Raw genomic sequence first — 22,828 nt, 5'->3', positions numbered from 1 at the left:
TCATATTTAGTTTTACCTTGTAAAAAGACATCACCTTTTCTAGTTAATGTCTGTCCCAAAGTTGATACATCATCTACAATCTCCCCATCTTTAACATTACCAATTTTACGGTTTAAACCATTCCAACTATCGTCTTGTAAATTTAAAGTAGGTTCATGACTAGCCCTGGGTTCTGCAGGCTTATTATATGGATTATATAAACGATAAAATTTATCTATAAACATATTTTTATTTAATAAATAATACCACTTTCTCTCAATTCCTCAATAATGGAATCTATTTCATTATCCACTCCTGAGTTACCGGCTTGGCGACTTAGCCAAAGAAGTCTTAACCTATCTACAAGCTCATTAGGATCATCCCAATAAATATAGTCTATTTTATTACCAGTCACTTGTCTCAAACCTTCACCAACAGATTTAAATAGAGGTTTAATTATATTAAGATATTTAGTATGTCTATTACTTGAAATTGGTGCACCATCTTTGTAACTCTTTAAATGCCCATTTGTAGCTTCCAAAATTTCTTTATAATTTTGCAAATCAGCCGGAGTATAATCCTCAGGTTCTTTTAAAGTTAACAACTGCCACAAGCCTTTTGTCCCCTTGTAAGTTTTATTTGCAACTGTAACATCATCATTGGCAATATCAACTTCCTTATTTCCAATAAAAAATTTATTTGCTTCTCGTCTAATACCATATGTAGTGTCTGTCATACTACTTTTACTGAGGTAATTTCCTAAATAGTCTGATGCTAAAAGACCAAAATCTAATTTCTGTGGGGTGGATTGTTGTAATCTTGGTATCATTGATATTCTAGATGGAGTCATTGGGAGTATCTCCATTCGAGGCCTCTCTGTTTTGGCGATTTTTTTTAATTCTTGTAATGGCTCTATTAAAGGTTGGAATGTTTGGAACCTCTCTTCAGCCTCTAGAAATTTGCCACGTTTTAAAGCTCTATATTTTTCTCGTATTTGATTTGCAGAGTCAACCAATTCTTGTTGAATGTTTTTCATCTTTTATTTAAATTTTATTTATCTCATTTGACAAAGGATTGTACTCAAACACTTTATCATGTATTATCAAACAATATGCAGATGTATTTGCTGGTACATTTTCTGCAGTTTCAATCTCTAATTTAATATCAACAATTCCTTCCTTCACTGTTTCGTTCTGTCTAGAACAATCTATTACAATTAGTGGATATTTCTTCATAAACTCAGCTCTACTAATCATAGGATCTGGGATAGTATTGTAGTAAGTCTCTCTAAACCTCATAAACATCTCATAAGCTTTAGAGACATCTCCATTTTCAAAATCGAGATTTAAATCACTATAAGGATAATATTCAGAGTTTAGAAATACTTTGAGATTTTTTAACTTACAGTGATCAAATTCATCAGTTCTTTTTCGTGCACTATTATCCCTTGCTGTTTGAAAACCAAATATAATATACCTAGGCTTCTCCAAACTTGAAGATGTCTTTACTGACCATGTATGTCTTGTAGTATTGGGATATGATGGAAGTTCATGCAACTCTAAACTTCTAAATGCAATTTGCAAATTTTTATTTTGCAATAACATCTTTTGTAATTGTAACTTCTCCCCATCTGATGGTGTCACATGTGGCATCACCCATTGAATTGAGTTAAGTGTAATTTTGGGAATCATATCAGCAGTGCCACTGGCTGGAGCACTAGCAGTTGTTAATATACAATTCAAATCATTTTTGGATCTTTTCAACACCAATTCTTGTTTGACATTTACTAATACCTTATTAAAATCCTCAAATACACCCATTAACAGCTCTAATGGCAAACATGTACTAAACTTACCACCTTTATGGAAATCTTTTAAATTTGTGTCAGAATCAAATGCCACATTTGACAATTTAGTAGTTTTATTGTAAGAGCTCAATATTTTCATAAGACTAGAAATTCCTGGGTTTCTTACAATGTCTATTTCTTTACCTGCAACTTCGTATCTAATTTCATCAAATAAGAACGCAAATGCATTATTTATAAAATGACCTTTATCATGATTTTCAATTTCTCCCTTAATATACAGATAACTCCTACATGGGAGAGTTAGCAAATCTTGATTATTAATACATATTCGAATTTCATCAGAATTATTTATTGCCAAAGTATTGTGGGGAACATAGGAGTGATTTGTAATTTTAACCACACTATCGTCGAATTGGGATTTCCCTGTAACGTCTAGAAAATCTTCCATTTTTATTAATAGAAAATTTTAACTTTAGTCCTATTGACTTTAGGAACCTAGCATTTTGCACACTTATAGATAAATTCTTATAAATTCTCATATCTTTTTTATATGACAAGTAATTGTAGTTTCTTCTCCGTTAAAGTCAATTGCCTTGTCATGCTGATCGGCAAATGTAATACTGACAACATCTAAACTTCTCTTATTTACAGGAAAATATATAATATTTCTTGGAACTTCAATAATTTTGTAGCCAGGAGGAGCTTCTGGATAAAAGCTATGTATGGTGTGTGATTTGTTTCCGTTTAAATAGGACCCGTTTGCAATATTACATTTTACTCTAATCACATTTACATTATTAATGTTTATTTTATTTGTGGATTCAAACTGAACACCAGGAGTAGAAACACCTTTAAATCCCAATAAAACAGATCCTAAACATGGTTTTGTAAAATCAAATACATGGCTAGAAAGTAATGTTGCTTTCATAGTTTTATTATTAGCTGTAAGGAAAAAGTTTGGAATTTGCTTTTGAATTTCCTTTGCAAGCTCAACCACCTCATATGTTCCTTCAGAAATTTCTATTGTAACTGGAGCATTGTGGTCATAATAGAAAACATCATCACCTTCTCCAATGGTTAATTTGTTGCCTTTAAGTTGATTTAATTTTGGAATAAGCCCTTTAAATAAAAGTTTGGATTTAGTATTAATTAATGCTTCTCCATTTTTATCTATTATAACTTTAAGTTTACCATTTAATAACCGGTTTAAATCATCAACTAAGATCTCTCCCTTTGGTAATGTTTTTTTCTCTACTTTGTAATATGTTAAAGTATTAAGTGGTTTTTTTACATTAAATATAGAATTATAACTTTGAAAATCTACCAATCCAATTACATAATCATCATTTAATTCTATGGGAGGAAAGAACACTGACTTTAGCTCTGACTCTGTACCCGAAAATGTTATAGTAAATGAATCCATTTTTATAAACAAAAATTTTTTATGAATGATAAACATAAAATTCCACAAATAGAACTATTTAAATCTTGTATTTGATCAGTTGTATAGAAGATTTTATGTCCCTCAAAATATTTAATTACTTCTTTTGGAGGTTGGATTCCAAACGGGTCAAAATAAATTACAATATCTTTATTTTTACGATATGCTGTCCAATGTGTGCCAGATGAACTGTCTAAATTAACTATTCCGCACTCTTTTACTCTTGGTTTTAGATTTTTTAGCTCGTTTTTTAGGTACACCCCCCGGAAGTGAGGCACGTCTTTTGCGGCCTCTAACAGCTGGTAGTTGTCCATCTTTTTTATTAAATTTCAATCCCATTCCCATTTTTGCTTTTGCCTTCATCAAATTTGTCACGGCATAAGCAGCTGCTCTTTCAGCAAGATTTGCGTCCTTGGCCGTTACTCTAGTCCAAGCTAAGTCTGCTAATCTCATGTCTGCATTGTTCCGAGCAGCGGTATCGGGATTATTCATGTAGAATATGTCATGCTCTTTACAATAAGAGTCTAACTTATTTTTTGGAGGTACATTTTTAGCTAAATTCTCACGTATATTCGTTCCAGGTCCACAGTAGCGATATGATGGTATGTGAAGTGGAAATGGAAGGTTATTTATAAGAGTATTCAATAACCCTCGACCCCTGTAAGGCTTTAAGAATAAACCTTTGCCCTTTTTACATGTTTTCTTATTATTTTTTACCATTTTTATTATATAAAAAATGTCTTTTATTCGACAAAAACACAAATTTAAAATAGTACATACTAAGGAAAATATACCAAAGAAGTTGGGTCTTTTTCCTACCAATATTCGATGTGTTATTTGTGGTCCAAGTGGAAGTGGGAAGACAGTTGTAATTTATAATTTAATTGTAAGAAAGGAAGGATTAAAATTTACAAATTTATATTTAATATCAAAATCTTTAGAACAAGAAAAATATAAAAAAATAATTGAAATATTTAGTTTGTGTGACGAAGTAAAATTACACACATTTACTGACTGTGAAATCACACCAAATGATGTCGAATCACAGTCAGTTGTCGTATTTGATGACATAAATAGTCCAAATATTACACAATTTTTCTCAATGGGTCGACATAAAAATATTAACTGTTTTTACTTGTGTCAATCTTATAGCAAAGTACACAAACATTTACGCGATAATGTAAATTTCCTAATATTATTTAAACAAGATGATTTAAATTTAAAACATGTATATCACAATCATGTCGGTAATGACTTTTCATTTGACCAATTTAAAAATCTCTGTCATCAATGTTGGGATAAAACTAAATATGGCTTTTTTGTAATAGACAAAGAAAGGTCGAAGAATAATGGCAAATATAGATTTATGTTTGATCAATTTTATAATGACCAAGAGCAAGGGTGTTGATGCCATCTTCTAGAATAAACCTCTTGTCATCGTCAAAGGATAGTACTTTCTTATTCATGGTCAAGGTTTGAAGGTGATGATTTGTAGATTTAATTCTTGTCACATTCTCATAGTAGTCTTGACCAGTTGCAAGACAGTTTAAATAATGTTGATGTCTAAGGAGATGTTTAACTGTGGCACCATCAGCTCCTTTAGCTTTTTTGACCTCTAAAGCTTGCTTGTCTTCTTCATATAACCATTTTAGAGGAATATAAGAATATAACTTTGGTCTTAAACCACAATATTCATACATAATATGACCATCTAATTCATCTTTAAACTTGCCAGTGACTTTTTTATTTTTATCAGAGTATAAGAAATGGTCTTTACTATATCCAGAGGTATCAAAATAGTGCAAGTCACATTCTATTTCCTTGTAAAAGTCCTCTGTAACTATAGCATACATTAAAGAATCTGTATCAGTCATTAGAAATCTTTTATTCTTAAATTTTGACATATAATTATAGTGGAAATCATACATTATTACTTTACTAATATCTAAAATGGTCATTCCCAAATATATTGGTTTATTAAACTTTACAACTAATTTATTTAAATGTATAGCATGTAAATTGTTATCAAACTTTTTGCTACAATCAAACCTTGGATTAGTGACATATTTTGTTAATAGTGACTCATCCTTGAGATATATATCACGAAACTTTCGTTGATTCATAATTGTTCGACCAAAGAGACTATTATTTAACAATTTGTAAAAGTCTTTTTCGAAATCATTTTTAGCCCATTTTCTTTTTTCAATATTAAAATTAATATAGGGCGCAAGCCATTTTGATTGTCTAAATTTTAAAATTCGGTGATATTTTGTAACAATCAAACCCAATTCCTCATATTTTTGTAATGCTTTGTAATGTAAAATATATTTAGTTTTGTCATTTAAATTAGGTATTAATTTGCCATTCATTTTCTCTGGTGCTAATGGATAGTCATTATGTAAATCATGTAAGCTTTTATCATATTTTAAATCAACTTCTAAAATGTATCCAAACTCATCATTTTGATTATATTTGTAGTCTATCTCATTCGTCCAACGAAATCCATCCACGGGTAGTGTCTCACACATAGCTGTGGAGTATAGCGAGTTACAATCTAAATATACTAAATACACACTCTCTTGTTTGGGGTCATAATGTTCACCCATATATCTATTATTGGCTTTAGCGTAACGTGTGGAAATCATACTGACTCCTCCTCTGATTGCACTTTCTATGAACAAATGCATGTCAATATCTTGAAATAATTGTAATTTTATGCCAGTCATTCTAAGACAGGCTTCCCATGTTAATCCAGGAAGTGAATACATGTGTACGGGGTCCAGTTTATAATCTTTTAAACACAGGTCTCTAAATGTCTCAAACACATCAGCCAGTAGCAATACATCTGTTTTAAGATATAAATCATGATATTCTTGTAAATTGTTTATATTAAAATGGGTCCAGATATGTTTTGCATGTTCATATTCGATGGGAGAGATATGTTCTTTAGTTAAAGTACTGTAAAATTTTTCAATTGGAGGTAGAGACTCTGCAAACTTATCTGGTCCTGTCATATATTCATAGGGAAATACACCTTTGCGTTGTAGTAGTGGATTGTCTATAAATCTAAATGTATTTAAATTGGAAGCTAATTTGTATAATGGAAGGGACAGAAAGTTATAGGAATCCAAAAATACTAAATCATCAACTGAGAATGAAATGTACTTTTCCATATCCTTGGCTATGCAATTTAATTTACGATCTAACTTTGCATATTTTCCCAAGTGTTGCATTATTAAATGTCCATCATAATTTTTCAAGTTATGGAAGAATACTGGTATTTTCTTTGTTACTTTATAGTTTAAATTACAATCATTGTGGGCAGCTCCACGGTATCGGCCAGATGAATGACAATGATCTCTCACCCTATCAAAGTATAGAGGCTTTTCACAAATGTGACAATGCGTTGAGTTTTGGAAAGATGCCTCTTGCTCTGAGGTCATTTCAAGAGGAATATATATCGACATTTGACTTTTAATGAAGTCATAAGTCTCAAATAACCTTTTGAAAAACACATCCATAACATTTGCACCACTATATAACTCTTCAGAAATAATCTTAGAATCTCTCACTACAACGAATGCAAATCCAGATGGAGTATGGTTGTTTGAGTTTATAAAACATTCAAAATCTGCATAAATCACAAATGGGGCTTTAAGTTGATATTTATAGTTTTTAAATTGTAATGTATCTTGTTTAGACATTTCCACTCGTTGAGCATCAAAGTTTTTACAATATGTTACATGACGCTCTAATTTATCATTAGTGTAAAAATGTTGTAAACACAACTTGCAAAAATACTTCTTATTGTTATGTTTTGTAGACCGCAGCATTAACCTATTAAAATCACGAATTAAACAGTAATGTGATTTACGACCTTCTTGTAATAATAATAGATCTATATGAGTATTACTGTTTAGTTTGGTTGTTCTTAATGGATATATACATTTTTGGTCTTCAACTCCAAATACATTAACACTTATATTATTCTGTCGTTCAAATTTTTCTATATCAGATATTTTTACGGGATATTTTATATTTATCATATTTAACTGCCCTATGTAGGGTGCATAGCTAGAGACCCTTTCAGCATTTTCATTGATACAATTCCTTGGATGTAAAGCTGCTAAAATTGACCAAAGAAAACATTTATTGTCAGCATTTTTAATATTTAAAACTGCATGTTTAGATTGAATACTTTTTGGTGTAGGGATATATGACTTTGGAGTTAGGGGCTTATACTTGTAAATATGCAACTGCCAATATTTAGTGTGGTCATAAATCCATCCACTGCCTTTGGCTTGATATTTGTGTATAGAAGCATCAATCTTTAAAAGTGAATTTTCAATTTGAGGCTTTAAATCTCTCTTCTCAATAGTTAAGGTAGTAAGGCTTCTAAAATCCGCAATACATTCTTTTTCATTAATTAATTTTCCATTTGGATCTATTGTATATTTAATAAATTTGATTCTCCTTACTAAAGTCCATTTTATTGGCAGAGGACAAGACTGAAGAGTATTTTTAAGTTTAGTTTTAATCGATTCACCAACAAATTTAATCATTGTATATGGACATTTGTTGCAAGAATTTACATGTCTTTTAAAATGACCAACAACATTTCTTTTACAGAAACTACAAGTCTTGTGAGTTTGTAATATATGAGATTTTAGAGCTATTTTACTATCACAGATTAAATTACAAACTTTACACAGTTTTACCTTCATTTGATGTTTTAAGTTGTAGTGGCGAATCAGATTGCTTTTTTTGGAGAGCGACGCAGAGCAATGTTGACATGTAGTCTTCATTTTATATATGTAACTAAAAACCTAGGTTGGCATCTTCTATATAGTCGAAATTACATTTTGACAATTTCAATTAATTAGAAATAATAATTTAAATCAGAATTCTAAATTTAAAATATATATTTTAATATTCAAAAACAATTTTATACAATAAGATTTGACAATTGCAATTTTCAAAATCAAAACTAAATCTTAAAAGTTAAATTTGTAAATAAAAAATACTTTTTAGCAATTCAGAATGCTGAGTCTACATTTATACAGTGTGTGTGCTATAGGAAGGACTATCTATGTTATCTCAGTGAGTGAAATTTTAGCTAAGTGTTTACAAATTAGGACTTAGTACATTTTTGTATAGTAAAAAGTCACATGAAAAACGACAAAGTGTAATTGGAGAAAAATATTCTAAGTGTTAAAGAAAAAACTTTGTACAATTTTTCTAAGTTCAAAAATTGGGACTTTAATGTTTAAGTTTCACTATCACAATTATATTGAGAAATACTCTTTAGTAGAAATTACATTTTGACAACTTCAATTAATGAGAAATAATAATTTAAATCAGAATTCTAAATTTAAATATTCAAAACAATTTTATACAATAAGATTTGACAATTGCTATTTTCAGAATCAAAACTAAATCTTAAAAGTTAAATTTGTAAATAAAAAATACTTTTTAGCAATTCAGAATGCTGAGTCTACATTTATACAGTGTGTGTGCTATAGGAAGGACTATCTATGTTATCTCAGTGAGTGAAATTTTAGCTAAGTGTTTACAAATCAGGACTTAGTACATTTTTGTATAGTAAAAAGTCACATGAAAAACGACAAAGTTTAATTGGAGATAAATAATGTAAGTTTTAAAGAAAAAACTTTGTACAATTTTTCTAAGTTCAAAAATTGGGACTTAAATGTTTAAGTTTCACTATCACAATTATATTGAGAGATACTCTAAGTTTCAGATAATAAATACACAAACAGGCAGTCACTTAACTAAGTGTCATTTCCACACGAGCAAGCGACGAAGCGTCCATACCACTGCAATTAATTATGCAGACAGCTCACTCCCAGACATTCTATTCGCTACCGAGACAGGGGCGTGGCAGCGTAGGATGTCTAGACAGGTCCTTGGCGCCGACGCCTTCCACTAGCCCAGCCCCACATGTGCAAAAAAACTTACCAGAGGAGGAGGAGGAGCTAGAGACCAAGATGGCTGTCTGCAACGGAAGGAGACTGACTGAAGGAACCGGTTTTCCCCGCCTTTTTATATAATTCCCAGCGAGTGAATTCTCTACAATTCATAAAATAATTTTTAACAATTGCAGTGTATTTGTAAAATTTATTTTAACAATTTCTGGAGAAAATTAAAATATGAAAGTACAAATTTAATTTGACACCTGTCACCTGTCATCACATCAATCAGGTCAATGTGTCTGGCGCCAGGAACCTGTCTAGACATGTGTCACCACTCTCTCCCGCGCCGCGTTCTCTCTCTCTTTCATTGCCCCCCTCTCGACATTGAATAAAACACCTGAGACTGGTCTGTCTGCATAATTAATTGCAGTGGTGTGGACGCTTCGTCGCTTGCTCGTGTGGGTTCACCGAACCTTGGCGGAGGTACCCGAAGTAGCCTTGATGTGTTGTCGTTAGTGTCGCTGTTGATAGCGAGAATACAGGCCAGTAGCGCACCCGAGTTCGCGCACAAACCTCGCACTGTCAAGTTGATGATTTTGAGAATATACTTGTGAATGCATGTGGATTTGAAATAGTAATAGAGTTGTACAATGGTATTGAACATTAATATAGGGGTGTATTGGTCGAGAGCAGGATTTTTAAAAAAGTGGTCAAAAAAAGCTCACCATGTTATTCTTATGGGGAAAACGTGCCTAAAGTGACTTATCTTTCTCCTATTGTCACTACTCATGTATTCTTTTTCTTGACATGTTGTTTTTGTTTAACCACTTAGCTGAATGTTTTCTATACTGTTTGTAATATTTAACCAAGTATTACACTGAAGTGGGGTATTTTGACATGCTTCAGTAATCCATACTGTGTAATTGTCCACCAAAACTATGGATGGATCTTTTCAACCAATCGTTATGAAATTTGGTATGTATGTTAAGGTAGAAGAGATCCATGTTGGATAAAAATTCATCTTCATTCAACTTGAAATTTCAAAATGGTGGTAATTTTAAGTTTTTTAGCGAATTTCCCTATAGGGAAGTAGCTATTACCGTAGGTGGCACGGTAAGACCTAGACCCGGGACCGATTTACTTTTTCATTTTGATGTCCCCAGAGGCCAAAAACACTATTCGTTCAAATTTTTATATATGTATATATATATATAAATATATATATATATATATATATTACTAAGCAAATCAAAATACCACAGTACCCTAAAAACATTTTATTTTATATTACTTACATGTTTCGGACATTAATGCCATAATCACAGTATAGTATATAACCTATTAGTTTCTTTTATTTACAAACATTATTAGATATTTCTTATTAAAGAACAGGTGATAATTTTTATATTAAGGGAAGGAGGTGTTTTCTTTAAGATGTATAATTTCATTGAATATTACGTTTTGATTTTGAATTTGTGTCAAGTTTAGTAAATTGTCTTTGTCATTAATATGATGAGTATAAATATAAAAGTCTTCCTTTGTATTCATTTTTTCACCTTTATTTTCAATATCCAGAATGTGCATATTTTTATTCATTTCTAAATAAAATGTTTTTAGGGTACTGTGGTATTTTGATTTGCTTAGTAACATTTAAAGTAGCCCTCATTGATGTATACAATAACAAAATATATATATATATAGACTAATATATATATATACGTCCGTGAACGCGATAACTTGAGTAATTTTTGTCCGATTTTGATGAAATTTGGTTTAAAGGTGTAAAGCGGGATAAACTTGAATGAGTTCGCGAACCAGCACGATCGGACCATGGGAACGGGGCTTTACGGGGGGTTTTATGGGGTAAAAATTGGTTTTTCTCACTTTTGACCCTCAAAACACAAAATTTCCCAATTTCTCTTTAGACCTTTTTAAAGAGCTTAAAAAAACAAATAATTTAGTATATAAAAGTATTTTTGTTTGATTATTAGTAACGGATAAAATTAAAAAAATTGTAAGTTTAAAATTCCCATGTTATTCTTATGGAGAATATTGTCAAATGTTGTAGTTTGCTTGTTTATGAATATATTTTGATCAAACTTGGCAAATTTATTTATTTTGTACTAAGCTATCAATATTTTACTCAAAAACACACTTTATTAGTTTCCTTGTAGCAGCAAACCTAGGTACTTGTTAAACCTAATGTTATTAAAATATATTTAACTGAAAATCAATTCAGACAAATGGAAATTCGCTTAGTCGGCAGGTTTGCTGCGGCGGGGGTATTTTAAATTTACATAAAAAAGCTGATTTTACGAAAGAATGTCAAGAACACTTTTATTTAGCATTCTCGATTCCGTATCAGATGATACCAAGTTCAACAAGTTCGAATAAGAAATAGCTTAAATATTACTACAGTATTTTAATTGTAAAATGGGGCAAACCTGACTAGCTTAGCCTTATTCGACCCCTAAGGTGTTTTCTTATTTCTGTATTTAGATGACTTATTCATTGTTTCATTGTAAGGTTAATCCTACTGACTCTGAATAAACACGATATAAATAAATATGTGTTTCTATTTGTGCTTTCTTGAGTTTTTTTTTTAAGTGATATTATATGTATCTTATCGACGAACGGTGTAATTTCTATATTCTTTACGTTTATTAATCATATTGACTATGCCTTTGTAAATTAAAACCAGTTTCCCCCTCGTAGGCTACACAGTACACTTGTAATTGAATTACTTCAGAACAAAATTACTTCCATAAATTCTGAGTCCTCCATTACCATAAAAACGACGTTAGGTCGAAACAATGACTCTGGCAGAATGGAGCGTCCGGGCAGCTTTGTACATAATCTATGAGGTCGAGACGCCAGTTTGTACCTTCCAGGACAACTCTGTGAGGTGGTGCTTAACTTTACAGCTTTTCTGTCCATCAACGAAGGCATTTATGTCACAATTTACTGATGAAAGAGTACCTTTTTGCAAATAATTTTACTTAATCAAAAGGTACTAAAGCAAAAAAGTTTATTTGGTTAATGAAGAAAAATTGAGTTTAAATTTATTTACTAATTTCGGTATTTAATAAAAACCTTCCTTTATATATTTCGAACCTAAAAGAAATGAGGTGTTGTATTTAGTAATAAAACATCTTTCAACTAAACATCAACACAATTCCCATTAAGTTATTTTTTTAACATTATTATTTATTAAGTTAGTTTTTTAATAACTTAATGGGAATTGTGTAGACATGAAGTATATCCATGATTATTGTAACTTGAGCAAGTGTAAAGACTTTAGAATAATAAAACTGTGTATTAGTTAAGGAGGACTATGACCCTCAGCTGTTCATGCATTAAAAAACCACCATTCATATTGATAAATTATTCAGCACCCATAAATCCAGAAATCAAAACTTATCGCCATCTGCTTTTTTTAACAACTTTGATTTTAGTCATCTTTAACATGTCATATGATTTCATGATTTGATGTTTAGTTGAAAGATAATTTATTACTAAATACAACAACTCATTTCTTTTAGGTGTAAAATATATTAAGGAAGGTTTTTATTAAATACCGAAATTAGTAAATAAATGTAAACTCAATTTTTCTTCATTAACCAAATAAACCTTTTTGGTTCACCGAGCAAATAGTAAAATTATTGAAAAGTAACTGCCATATGGTTTCATACAGTGTTGTGGCAAAACCTTTTCCATGATGAAATTAATTACAAATATTAACAATTTTGTGGTGATATATGCTATTTATATACAGTAAAATGAGGTAAAGTGTATGGATTCGTATGTATTTAATAACACATTAAAGTATGGATTTAATGGCATGGATTGGGTGGTATTTAATAAAGAAAAAAGTACGGACATTTTTACCTATTTGAGAACAGTTGATTATGGGCAAATTATGTACATGAATGACTTCGTACGGTAAATTTCCAGTTGAATTAATTGTTGTTGGTATGTTTATAAGAATATCTGAGAATTTTATGTTAGACTAAATAAACATTGAATAACAATTTTCACTCGATGTTTTAAAATACAAATTATTAGAAATATCTCGGAATTTATTTTAAGGATTTGTAGTTCGAACTATTAAAAGTAATCAACAAACAAAAATGTTTGGCCAGATGTATAATATGCATTATTTTCTTGCACACATTTGTTCCCTGCAGTATAAAAGGCTATTGCCCTATAATATAGTGTGCCTAATTAGGTGATTCTCTTGTTACCACATGTAACAGCAATGACAATTTATATTTATAGCTATAAAAAATAGTTATTTCAATCATGGATACACCAACAATAGATAAACCAGATGACTCATGTTTCCATTTTTAGATATCTGAGAGTAACGATTACAATAGTATAAGCCTATGAATGATAATATGGTTACTTTTATTGTGTCAAGCAATATACGTTCCCGGTGTTATACATTTAAGTAAACTAGTAAAAGTAAACACAATACTTTTTACACAATATGCTTACAAAATATGCAAGCAAAAACTCTAAAAACTGTTTCAATACAATACCTCTTGCACAGCATAAATGGTGTAAAAGAAATGGAAGTTGTTGATAAAAGGAGGTGATTTTTCCAAAGAGTAATGGCGATGTTTTGGTTCCAGTTCAAGTTGTATTTTGGCGCCGCATTTCGGAAGATATAATGTTTTACGGTTCCATAGTGAACGATCAGGACCTGAAAATGTAGTTTGGAAAACTTTGCATTTATTGCTTAGCTCTCAGAAAAAATTTAAACTTTAAAATTGTTGAATTTACATTTGAGGGTTGTAATTGTTTTCACATTTTATTTAATGACGAGAGGAAAGTAAGTTTTGGGAAGTTTTTTTTATACATGTCCTTCAAAGAGTAAAACCAATAATAAAACAAACAAATAATCAATGGGCATTTTCGTACGAAAAGTACTATTGAATATTTACTTTGTAATTAAAACATAGAATCAAATACCTCGTTTTATTAACATTTAGTACCTGGTAAATGTGGGAAAAAAGCTGACATTTTACCTATATAAAATAATATTTTATGCATCGTTAAAACAATGCAAAACACCTAATACAGTGTTTGATAATAATTTTCAAAGCTACAACTACACACCAACGAGCTACCCAATGAAAATGTAAGTGTATGAGTAGTTCATCCATTTTACTGGCTATAAAACTTAATAAGAATAGTCATGTTATAAATTATTAAATTCAAAAAAGCATAAGTTAATGTGCATATTTGAACTTTTCAAATACAACTTTAATCTAAGCCTATCATTAAAATTGTTTGTTATAAAGTCAACTTTTTATGCTATAAACTAACTGATTACACGATACAGTACATTCAAACTAAAAGAGCAGTTAAAAAAAAAAAAAAAGAAAAACGGTTCTCTTAGAAACTCGTGAAAAACTTATAAACAATGTGGTTTATGTTAAGTGCCAAGTTTTAGCTATATATTATTTTAGTTTAGGAACAACTCCTATATTTTCAAGTTCGCAAGATCTTGAGGGCAGTTAATTCTTAACATTTTGGGAACCGATTTAATATAAAAAATACTTGTGCAAAAAATATTTCTTATTATTTCTTTTGTAGACCTTGAAAATGAGAGTCTAGAATTAAAAACTACTGGCTTTTGAATTTAGGTTATTCTTTTTTCAAGAATAAATTAAGAAGTAAAGCCATTCAAAATCGAAGCACACTCCATTAAAATTATTTTCATTGCGTATTATGAATAGCTTGTTTTATGCTAAATAGAAGGTCTAAAATAGTTAGTTTTAACCGCTTTTTTGTTGTGTATGAATAATTAAAAATGTATAGTTAACATGTAATAAGGAAAATATGATGAAATAACATGGAATAATTAGCCGACAAAAAGTGTGCAATTTTTGAAAATTTCACGTAAACGGTATTTTGTTACTGTATCAATACAATCATGGATTTAAAATAGAAATTCCAAGTTGTACTACTAGTAGATAAACGTTTACAGAAATAACAATTTGGTGTTACTTTTGTGTTTACATTAGTTGTGAGGTATGCAAGTATTAGCATAAGCTTAGATGTTGGAACAATATAATCATGTGAATTTCTTCTTAACTTAATATACTTGTTAATCCTATGTTTGAACACACCTAAGCCATGTAAGGTATTATTGTTATGTTCCTTGAAGAAAGCTGTCCTTTTAAAAAAAATATAGCAGAGCGAACCGATGTTAAGAAGATGTTTGTTGTGGAACATACGTGCGAAAATATCTGGTATTTGTAAATTTATCGTGTTAATATTTTATAAATTATAATATTCTAAGTTTAAAAAGCGTTTGAAGCAAACTGTACTCCCAGACAATTACAAATGTTTTCTTTAAGGATTCTGTTGTAAATAACTTTCCAATTAAAATAAACGCATTAAGCTGAAATACATGTATGAAAGTACCTCTAGACTCAAAAATCATAGTTGAAGTAATCATCAAACTTTTCTTTAGTTTGTGAAACATTAGTGCATTATTTACAAACTTGATTAGAAAGTTTATATATTACTTTATTATTCAAAGATAATTTTTATCTTCGGTTTAATAAGTATATTAAATAGTTTTAATATCACAATGTCCCTTATTTCGTTCAATTCCCATAAAGCTGAAGACTATATACATTTACTCAAGTCAGTTTTAAACAGTAAATATGCAAAATGGATTTACAGGGATAGAACAAAAACGAAATAAACACAGCAATTACTTGAATGCAGAGTGTCTTTGAGATCTTGCCACTGTTCTTTTGAGTGGAAAGATTAAAAAGAACAAAGAACTGACCCGGACAGCTTTCTTCCCCCTTTGTTGCTTTCAATGTAGCTTTGTAGTACGCGTTGACCACTTGTCTTGGTATCAATCTCGCAACAAAAGAGTTTAAAGTATTGTTTGATGTGAAAATAATAGAATTGGTTGGAATTAACATTTTTATTTCTCAGTTCTTGCAGTTTTATTTTGTAAAACAAAGGTTGAGAAGGGTGGGCCACTTTTACAAAACAGAGTGTGTGCAAATAAATACATATATTTTTTGTCCTAGGACGCTAGGCACGAGCCCGGAATTGTTTTTCACATTACTTTATAGTAGTTCATAGTAGCGTATACTAAGTAAGGATAAAATCGACACTTCCACCAAATATGAATCGTGTTCTGTGATTTTGTTTAAGTATTTGTAGAGGAATTAAAGAGCCCAGCGGTGAGTCAGATTGAACTAGCTCAATTGGTGGTCCAATCTGCTAGGTTGAGTGTACATTTTATATCGGTTGGGAGGGGGGTTTTTAGTGATAGACAAGTGGCCAACCAGTTATTTTTGTGTATCCGTGCCTTCCTTCTTCTATCTATTTCTTGCAGACAAGGACTCCAAGCACTGGTAGCTTTACGAGTGTCAGTCAGGTATACATTATTCACATCTTCTCTAGACTTGGCTGGAAACAAATCTGCTTTACAGCTTGTTTACTACTCTCACAAGAACAGGATGAAGGATTAGTAAAGGCAATTTAGTTTAATATTCGATACATTTTGAACCAGCGGGAATATTACTCCATACCTTAGAGAATTTCAATAACTCAACTAAACAATCCTTAATAACTACACGACACACTTAAAAACTATATTTTGATAACAGCTAGATAATTTGTCAGAAGAAATTGTTAAAAATGTAATATGTGCTGGGTCGTTGTGTAGTTGTGACTAAATATCTCTAGTTTGATACGGAGAAAAATGAGTAGCGTTTTAATGGTTCAAAACTGTACACAGAATTGCCATTAAGTATTAGAGTAATGAAAAAGTCATCGCGCATTACTCCAACATTCACAATACTGTTTATAACCAGATTAAAATGTACATCAGGGGCGCGTTGGTTTCTTTAAGTAATAATAATAGTTAGTTATAATAGTAAAAAAAATTAAAAAGGCATTGATAAACATAAAAAAAAATTCAGACAAATATGTTATCTATGGCTGTAAGATATACATTTATTACAACGCTGATAGGTGTAAAGATATTGGTCAATCGGACCTTTTAACATTTTGAATGATCACGCTACAAAATTATGACCTTGCTAAATTGAATTTCATATTTAATACTTTAATTCTTTTAATTGAAATTGTCACCATTATTCTTTAATGAATAGATAATTGAAGCTAGTTGAATAATAAGCCAACTTCTACATAACTTATTAAATAATGTACGAATCACATTTAATTAGATTCAATGTTAGTTTTAAAACCCCAATCTAGTTTGCACAAAACTCTAGTAGGTCACATAAAATGTAAAAAGTTATAAAACTTTGTCATATTTAGATTTTACTCAATCGAGTTTAAACGCTAAATATAATTGCCTCGCAAATCCCTAACCTAGTTTTGGTAAAGCTGTCTGCAACTAATCCTTTGTCTGAATGATTTGTGACATAAAATGGACTCCACAAATATATAGTAGTGTCCTATTTTTTTTTATATTTCGTTATAACACATTAATCACCGTAACGTTTAACTCCACAAACTTATTGTAATTTCATTAAATGCTTTGCTTATTTAGTGCATACAGCATAAGCTTGTAGTGAAACACCGCTTCAGAATAGACAGTCTTGCTATTAGTTTTATAGAACTTGGAGTAATAAAAATAAACAAACAAATACCTTTTTTGTTATACGCACATACTAAATCATTTTAGAACATTTTATCGTGGCGCGCAATCAAATTTAAACATAGATTATTCCCAATATTTGCTAAAATTTCTCTAAAACAATTCAAAGTCTATCCTATTCATCTAGGGAATCTTACAATTTGTTTGCATGTTGTGTAGTAGCTGTGGTTTCTTGACTTTAAGTATTAAACCCGTTTTAACACAAATATGCAATTTATAAGTGCAAAGTGTATAAATGTGTAAGAGGTAGTGTTAGAGACGGCCCAGAAAAAAAATGATAAAAAAACATGATAAAAAAAATTATACAGTGTTTACTTTCAAGGTAATCATAAAGCATGTAGAGCACAGTTAGTTAGTATTTTAATACAACAAACTAAAACATTCTTATCAAAAGTGGTGCTAGTAATCATTAGTCTTATATATTGTGGAAAAGTTTCAGTGAACCCAATTGAAATTTTATGTAAAATTGAGTATATTTGTTAAGATGGCATTTAAAGATTACTATACATTCTTTTTCTATTCTTGTTAGCATTTTAAACCTTTCAACTAAATTGTTTAGCTATATTCATTGTATAGCAATGAATGTACAGTAAATGCATACCTTATTGCATGTATAAACCCTAAATAAGTAACAAGTATAAATGACATGAGTAGACATAATTTTCACTAATGATATTCAAAAAGGGACCCTACATTATATCAAATTAAAATGTTACTTAAGTGAAGTTACTCCATTACTAACCATAGCCTATTAATATTATTATATAATTCTCGATTCTCCCTTTCTTTAGGGTTTAAAACTGCTTGCCATGTATGAGTAGATTAGTTTAAGTAATTTGTAAACAAATAGCCATAAACATCAATTTAAACATCTCTGTACATGCTATGGCTGGGACATAAAGCAAATTTTAGATGGTCAATTGAGCTTTTATAGGCAAATAATGGAAATCATCTGGACCAATTCTCGCAGCGAGGGCGGAAATAAATTTGATACATGGATGCATTGTTGGCTCAGGGTAGGAAACTGAAGTACATTAACTTTTGGCTTAAACAAAACGAGCTGATTTACAGCAAAATATTGTTCACTGATTATGAATAGTTGTTGCCTAAAACAACCAGCCAATTTTTTTTGAATTAAGTTATATGTAAATAAAACACTCTTTCAGTTGGTTTGCATGGTATGAAAATTAGTTAAAAGCAGTTAAAAATAATAAAACAAAAAATAACAATACAGTTATATCATTCTTTTATCCAAAAGAGGTGTAATTTGGAAACAATATTTTCGTTTAGATAGATAATGACTTTGATTGTACAAGTAGATTTGAAATTTAGTCCTAAACATAAACTAGATATAAAACCCTGCAGATCTTATTACTTGTGGGTGAAAAGTAGCCTACCTATTCTGAATGTAGTACTTAAATGAATACAGTCTGGAAGAAAATTAAATTATAACAAAAAATATTAGCAAAGAGTCTATGTGGTATCTGGTTGGTTTTGACTGTTTTGAGTATCTGTAAGCGTGAACGCGCATACCCTTTCCGGGATTTCGTGGGGTGGTTGGATACCGTAATGGCTGCCGTGTGCGGGGCGCAGACTTTCCCTCAAACAAGAGTCTTAGTTGTAACTCAACGCAAGCCCCGGCACAACGCCTATTTTCACTTTTCAAAAGATTGGCTGGAAGTGGGTGGAAAAGGATTTTCTACTGAAGGCTCTATGATCTACCCTAGCAGCTAAATAAGCTGGGGGCACTAGCTTTCAAAGGAAACATTAACAATGTAAAATAGTTGCATATACAGTTTTATTTTAGCAGATGCCTTGATGTGATATAATTATTGGATATGTTATCCTGTCGTATTCTGACCTGTCGTGTTCTGTAAAGCAGTTTTTGTATTAGGAGACAATCGGGAAACATGGACATTTTATTTATAATGTCTAGATTTGAGTAACTTAGAATATAATATCGTTGTACATAATGCCAAGGAATCAGCAACACATAAACATTCTATATCGGCTTTAATTTTGCGAGTTGCTGAGTAAAGTGATTATTTTGCCAAAGACAGAAATTATTTACGTCAATTGTATTTTTAAAATATTGTCCACATTATGTGAAAGTAATACGTAATGGAAATAAAATATTGGAACTTAAGAAAACAACTATCTGTGAAATAAATAACTTGGCTTAACCTTAACGGGTAATTAAAAATACCATAATTTTTATTATAAAAGGCCTGTTAAAATTGAAATGTTGATACAAAATTGTTGAAAATTTCACCTACAGTTAATCAATAAGTATAATCAAACTTGTAATGTGCTGTAATTATTGTAACACACTTTCTTTAACCATTGTTAATAATACACTTATTTGTACAAATATACTTAAAAGTTTAACATTTAGTTTGTCATAATAATTATAATTTAAACCAACCGAATCCTAATAAAAATTGAAACACATCCAAAAATCCATGTTTGTTTAAAAAAATAAATACTTAACACAGTATACATGCACCAAGTAACAAATAGTGTGGTACTCTTAAGTGTGAATAAAAGCCAAGCTAAAATAAGAGGAAATGGTTTTCCATTCGCAGACTACTAGCCTGACATAACGAGCGCAGTCTGGTGGCGCATCGCAAAACTACGGACTGAACCACTTTTGTAAAGGCACAATGACATTTGAACAACCTCTCGTTAAAACACTCGCTTTTGTTGCAAATCATTGAAAGTTTCCGCCTTTTAACTAATGCTTTCACTGCTCAAAGCTTACAAACGAGATTGCTACATCGTTAACATATAATAAAATAAGCAATAGCATTGAATTTGAATAGTGAAAGTGAACTTATCATCTTCCTGTCAAATTTGATGCTTGCTTTATGTTTTTCACGTTTATAACGTTTAGAGTGCGCTGTTTGAACCAAATGTTTCTATTTTATATCAAGATAAGGTTGCAATTTGTGGTCTACTGTTTGTCTTCAACAAGCTATTGTCAATGCTTAAATCGTTTAGTTTGGTTCGATGTGTTTAAAAGTAAGTTAAATAACAAGAAACAACTAGTGAACAACAAAAAATGATTTTTAGAAACCGGACGGGTGTTTAGCCTTAACATTATAAATCAGGTGTTTCAAAAGATAATACATGTATGGGGAAATTCTCCTAACTAATAGAAATAAGTAACTAAATATGGTATTTATCAAATACAAATAGTTACATTAGTGTTGTTACACTTTGATAATACTCTAAGGAAAATATTCATGCTTATTTCTACACAACGCAAGCTTAGCCTTCTAAATGTTCTCTCTCATGGATTTGCAATTCTTATATCAGATGAAGAAAAGTTCGTAAGGAATATGCTATTTTACACCGGTAATGCTTAAGTTGTTTATTACGTCTATTGGTTTATTAAAAAAAATCTTTGAAATCTTCAACTACTCTGGTGCTATGGTGAAAGGGTAAAGTATACAATGTACGAAATGACCAAACGTTCGAGAGAATTACTTAGTGCTCATGAACCATAAAAATTAATCTGAAATGATAAATCTGAATAGGTTTACAAATCCACTTGTCACCAAAAAAGGAGTATTTGGTGTAATATATTGTACATTTAAAACAATTTTATTTTCTTCAAAGTAACAATGGTTTGCTATATTCTTTGAGTTATGTGTCAATGGTAAAAGTGCAAGTAATTGTTGGATACGTTTGTCTGATAGCTAATAGTTTAGATTATAAAAAGAAATACAGTGATAAGAATATTACGATATAAACCTCGTCGTGCATTTCTTTACACAATTTAATGCTGATTATAAGCATCCAAACTAATAAATACAGAACCTCGTTTTAGGCTAATTAAATGTTAATACAGTTCCTGATTGACATTTAACCGGGCTACTGTTATTAGGTTTTTGTAATGACAGCTTATATTCAACATGATGTGAAATCAAATTAATTTAACTAAGAGAAGACTTTCTTATCAGAGTTATCACGGAATCGAACGGAAACTTCCGGTAAGACGCCGAGCTAAGCGGAAGCGGATCCAAGATGGCGGAACTCACCGGATAAGCACATCAAACCATTGATTCTAACAAACGATGATTTCTAAAAGAGAAAAAAAGTTAGGGCATACAGTCAATATAGTCTCACAGTTTCTATGAATCTTATTTGTACAAACGGCATATCAAAAATGCATTATATATTAGGACTCAACACGTCAATACTGTTTTATGAACAAAAATTGTTCACTCTTACACATTTGAAATACAGTGATATTTGTGTAAAATCACCAATAAAATAACCATGGGTTCTTGAACATTCTTTTTAAACCTATAACTAAAAAAATAAATAAGCAAAACCATGTCCAACAGTCATTTAACACCCTTATAGCTAAATTTATATTTAAGACTTTCGTTGTTCTTTTATAAAATAATTGGTCAGCTTTACATATAACTAAAGCAGGTTTATGTTTAAATAATTCACAAATGCTAATAAAACATATTAATTATTGATTTAGTAAAGTAGTACAAAGAAAGCCCTTTTAACATTTAAAAACTGTATATAATTATTATTCGTTTTGCAACAGATGTAGTCCTTTACATGCTAATGTAAGACATAATTACTGTCCTATCTAAAAGTATTGTTGGTTTAACAAAATTGTAGGGCCTACATATTACAAGTATTTCACTTTTATTTCATTTGTGCTCCGTGCTTTTAAATGTTGGTTGAAGCACCACCAATTTACTTTATTACAAATTGAAAGATATTGTATCTGCATGTGCATGTTTAAGTTATGGATGGCAAAAAAAGTGTTTTTAAACAAAGTGTGCTATTGCGTCTTTGACTCTTTGCAACCTGTACAGCTATTAAAACAGAATGAAATCAAAGAAATGTCTCGTTTATCCCACAGTTTTAACTAGTCTACTATGTTGCTTGCCGGCAACTCCTATGTTAGGCGAGTTTCTTGTGAGGACAGTTCTGCGTGCTAAGGGATAGTTTGTCATGGCTGTCAGCACAGAGGT

General features: G+C 30.6%; 1 protein-coding gene across 5 annotated transcripts in view; it reads left to right on the top strand.

Moving 5' to 3' along the window:
- LOC129002537 (neo-calmodulin-like) overlaps positions 1–22,828 on the top strand; it is a 117,499-nt gene that overhangs the window by 67,474 nt on the left and 27,197 nt on the right. For 3 of the 5 annotated variants that reach the window (XM_054430408.1, XM_054430409.1, XM_054430410.1), the window contains exon 3: positions 16,533–16,574. The exons of the other annotated variants lie outside the window; for them this stretch is intronic. In XM_054430408.1, the coding sequence (XP_054286383.1) occupies positions 16,533–16,574 (42 nt within the window). The remainder of the gene's footprint in view (positions 1–16,532; positions 16,575–22,828) is intronic. 5 annotated transcript variants of the gene reach the window in all.

Source organism: Macrosteles quadrilineatus, unplaced genomic scaffold, assembly GCF_028750875.1.
Source record: "Macrosteles quadrilineatus isolate MER2022 unplaced genomic scaffold, UCM_ALF_1.0 Scaffold_9__3_contigs__length_116548681, whole genome shotgun sequence".
Classification (NCBI taxonomy): Eukaryota; Metazoa; Arthropoda; class Insecta; order Hemiptera; family Cicadellidae; genus Macrosteles; species Macrosteles quadrilineatus.
The sequence above is the reverse complement of the archived record's forward strand: the minus strand, read 5'-3'. Positions and strand labels throughout refer to the sequence as shown.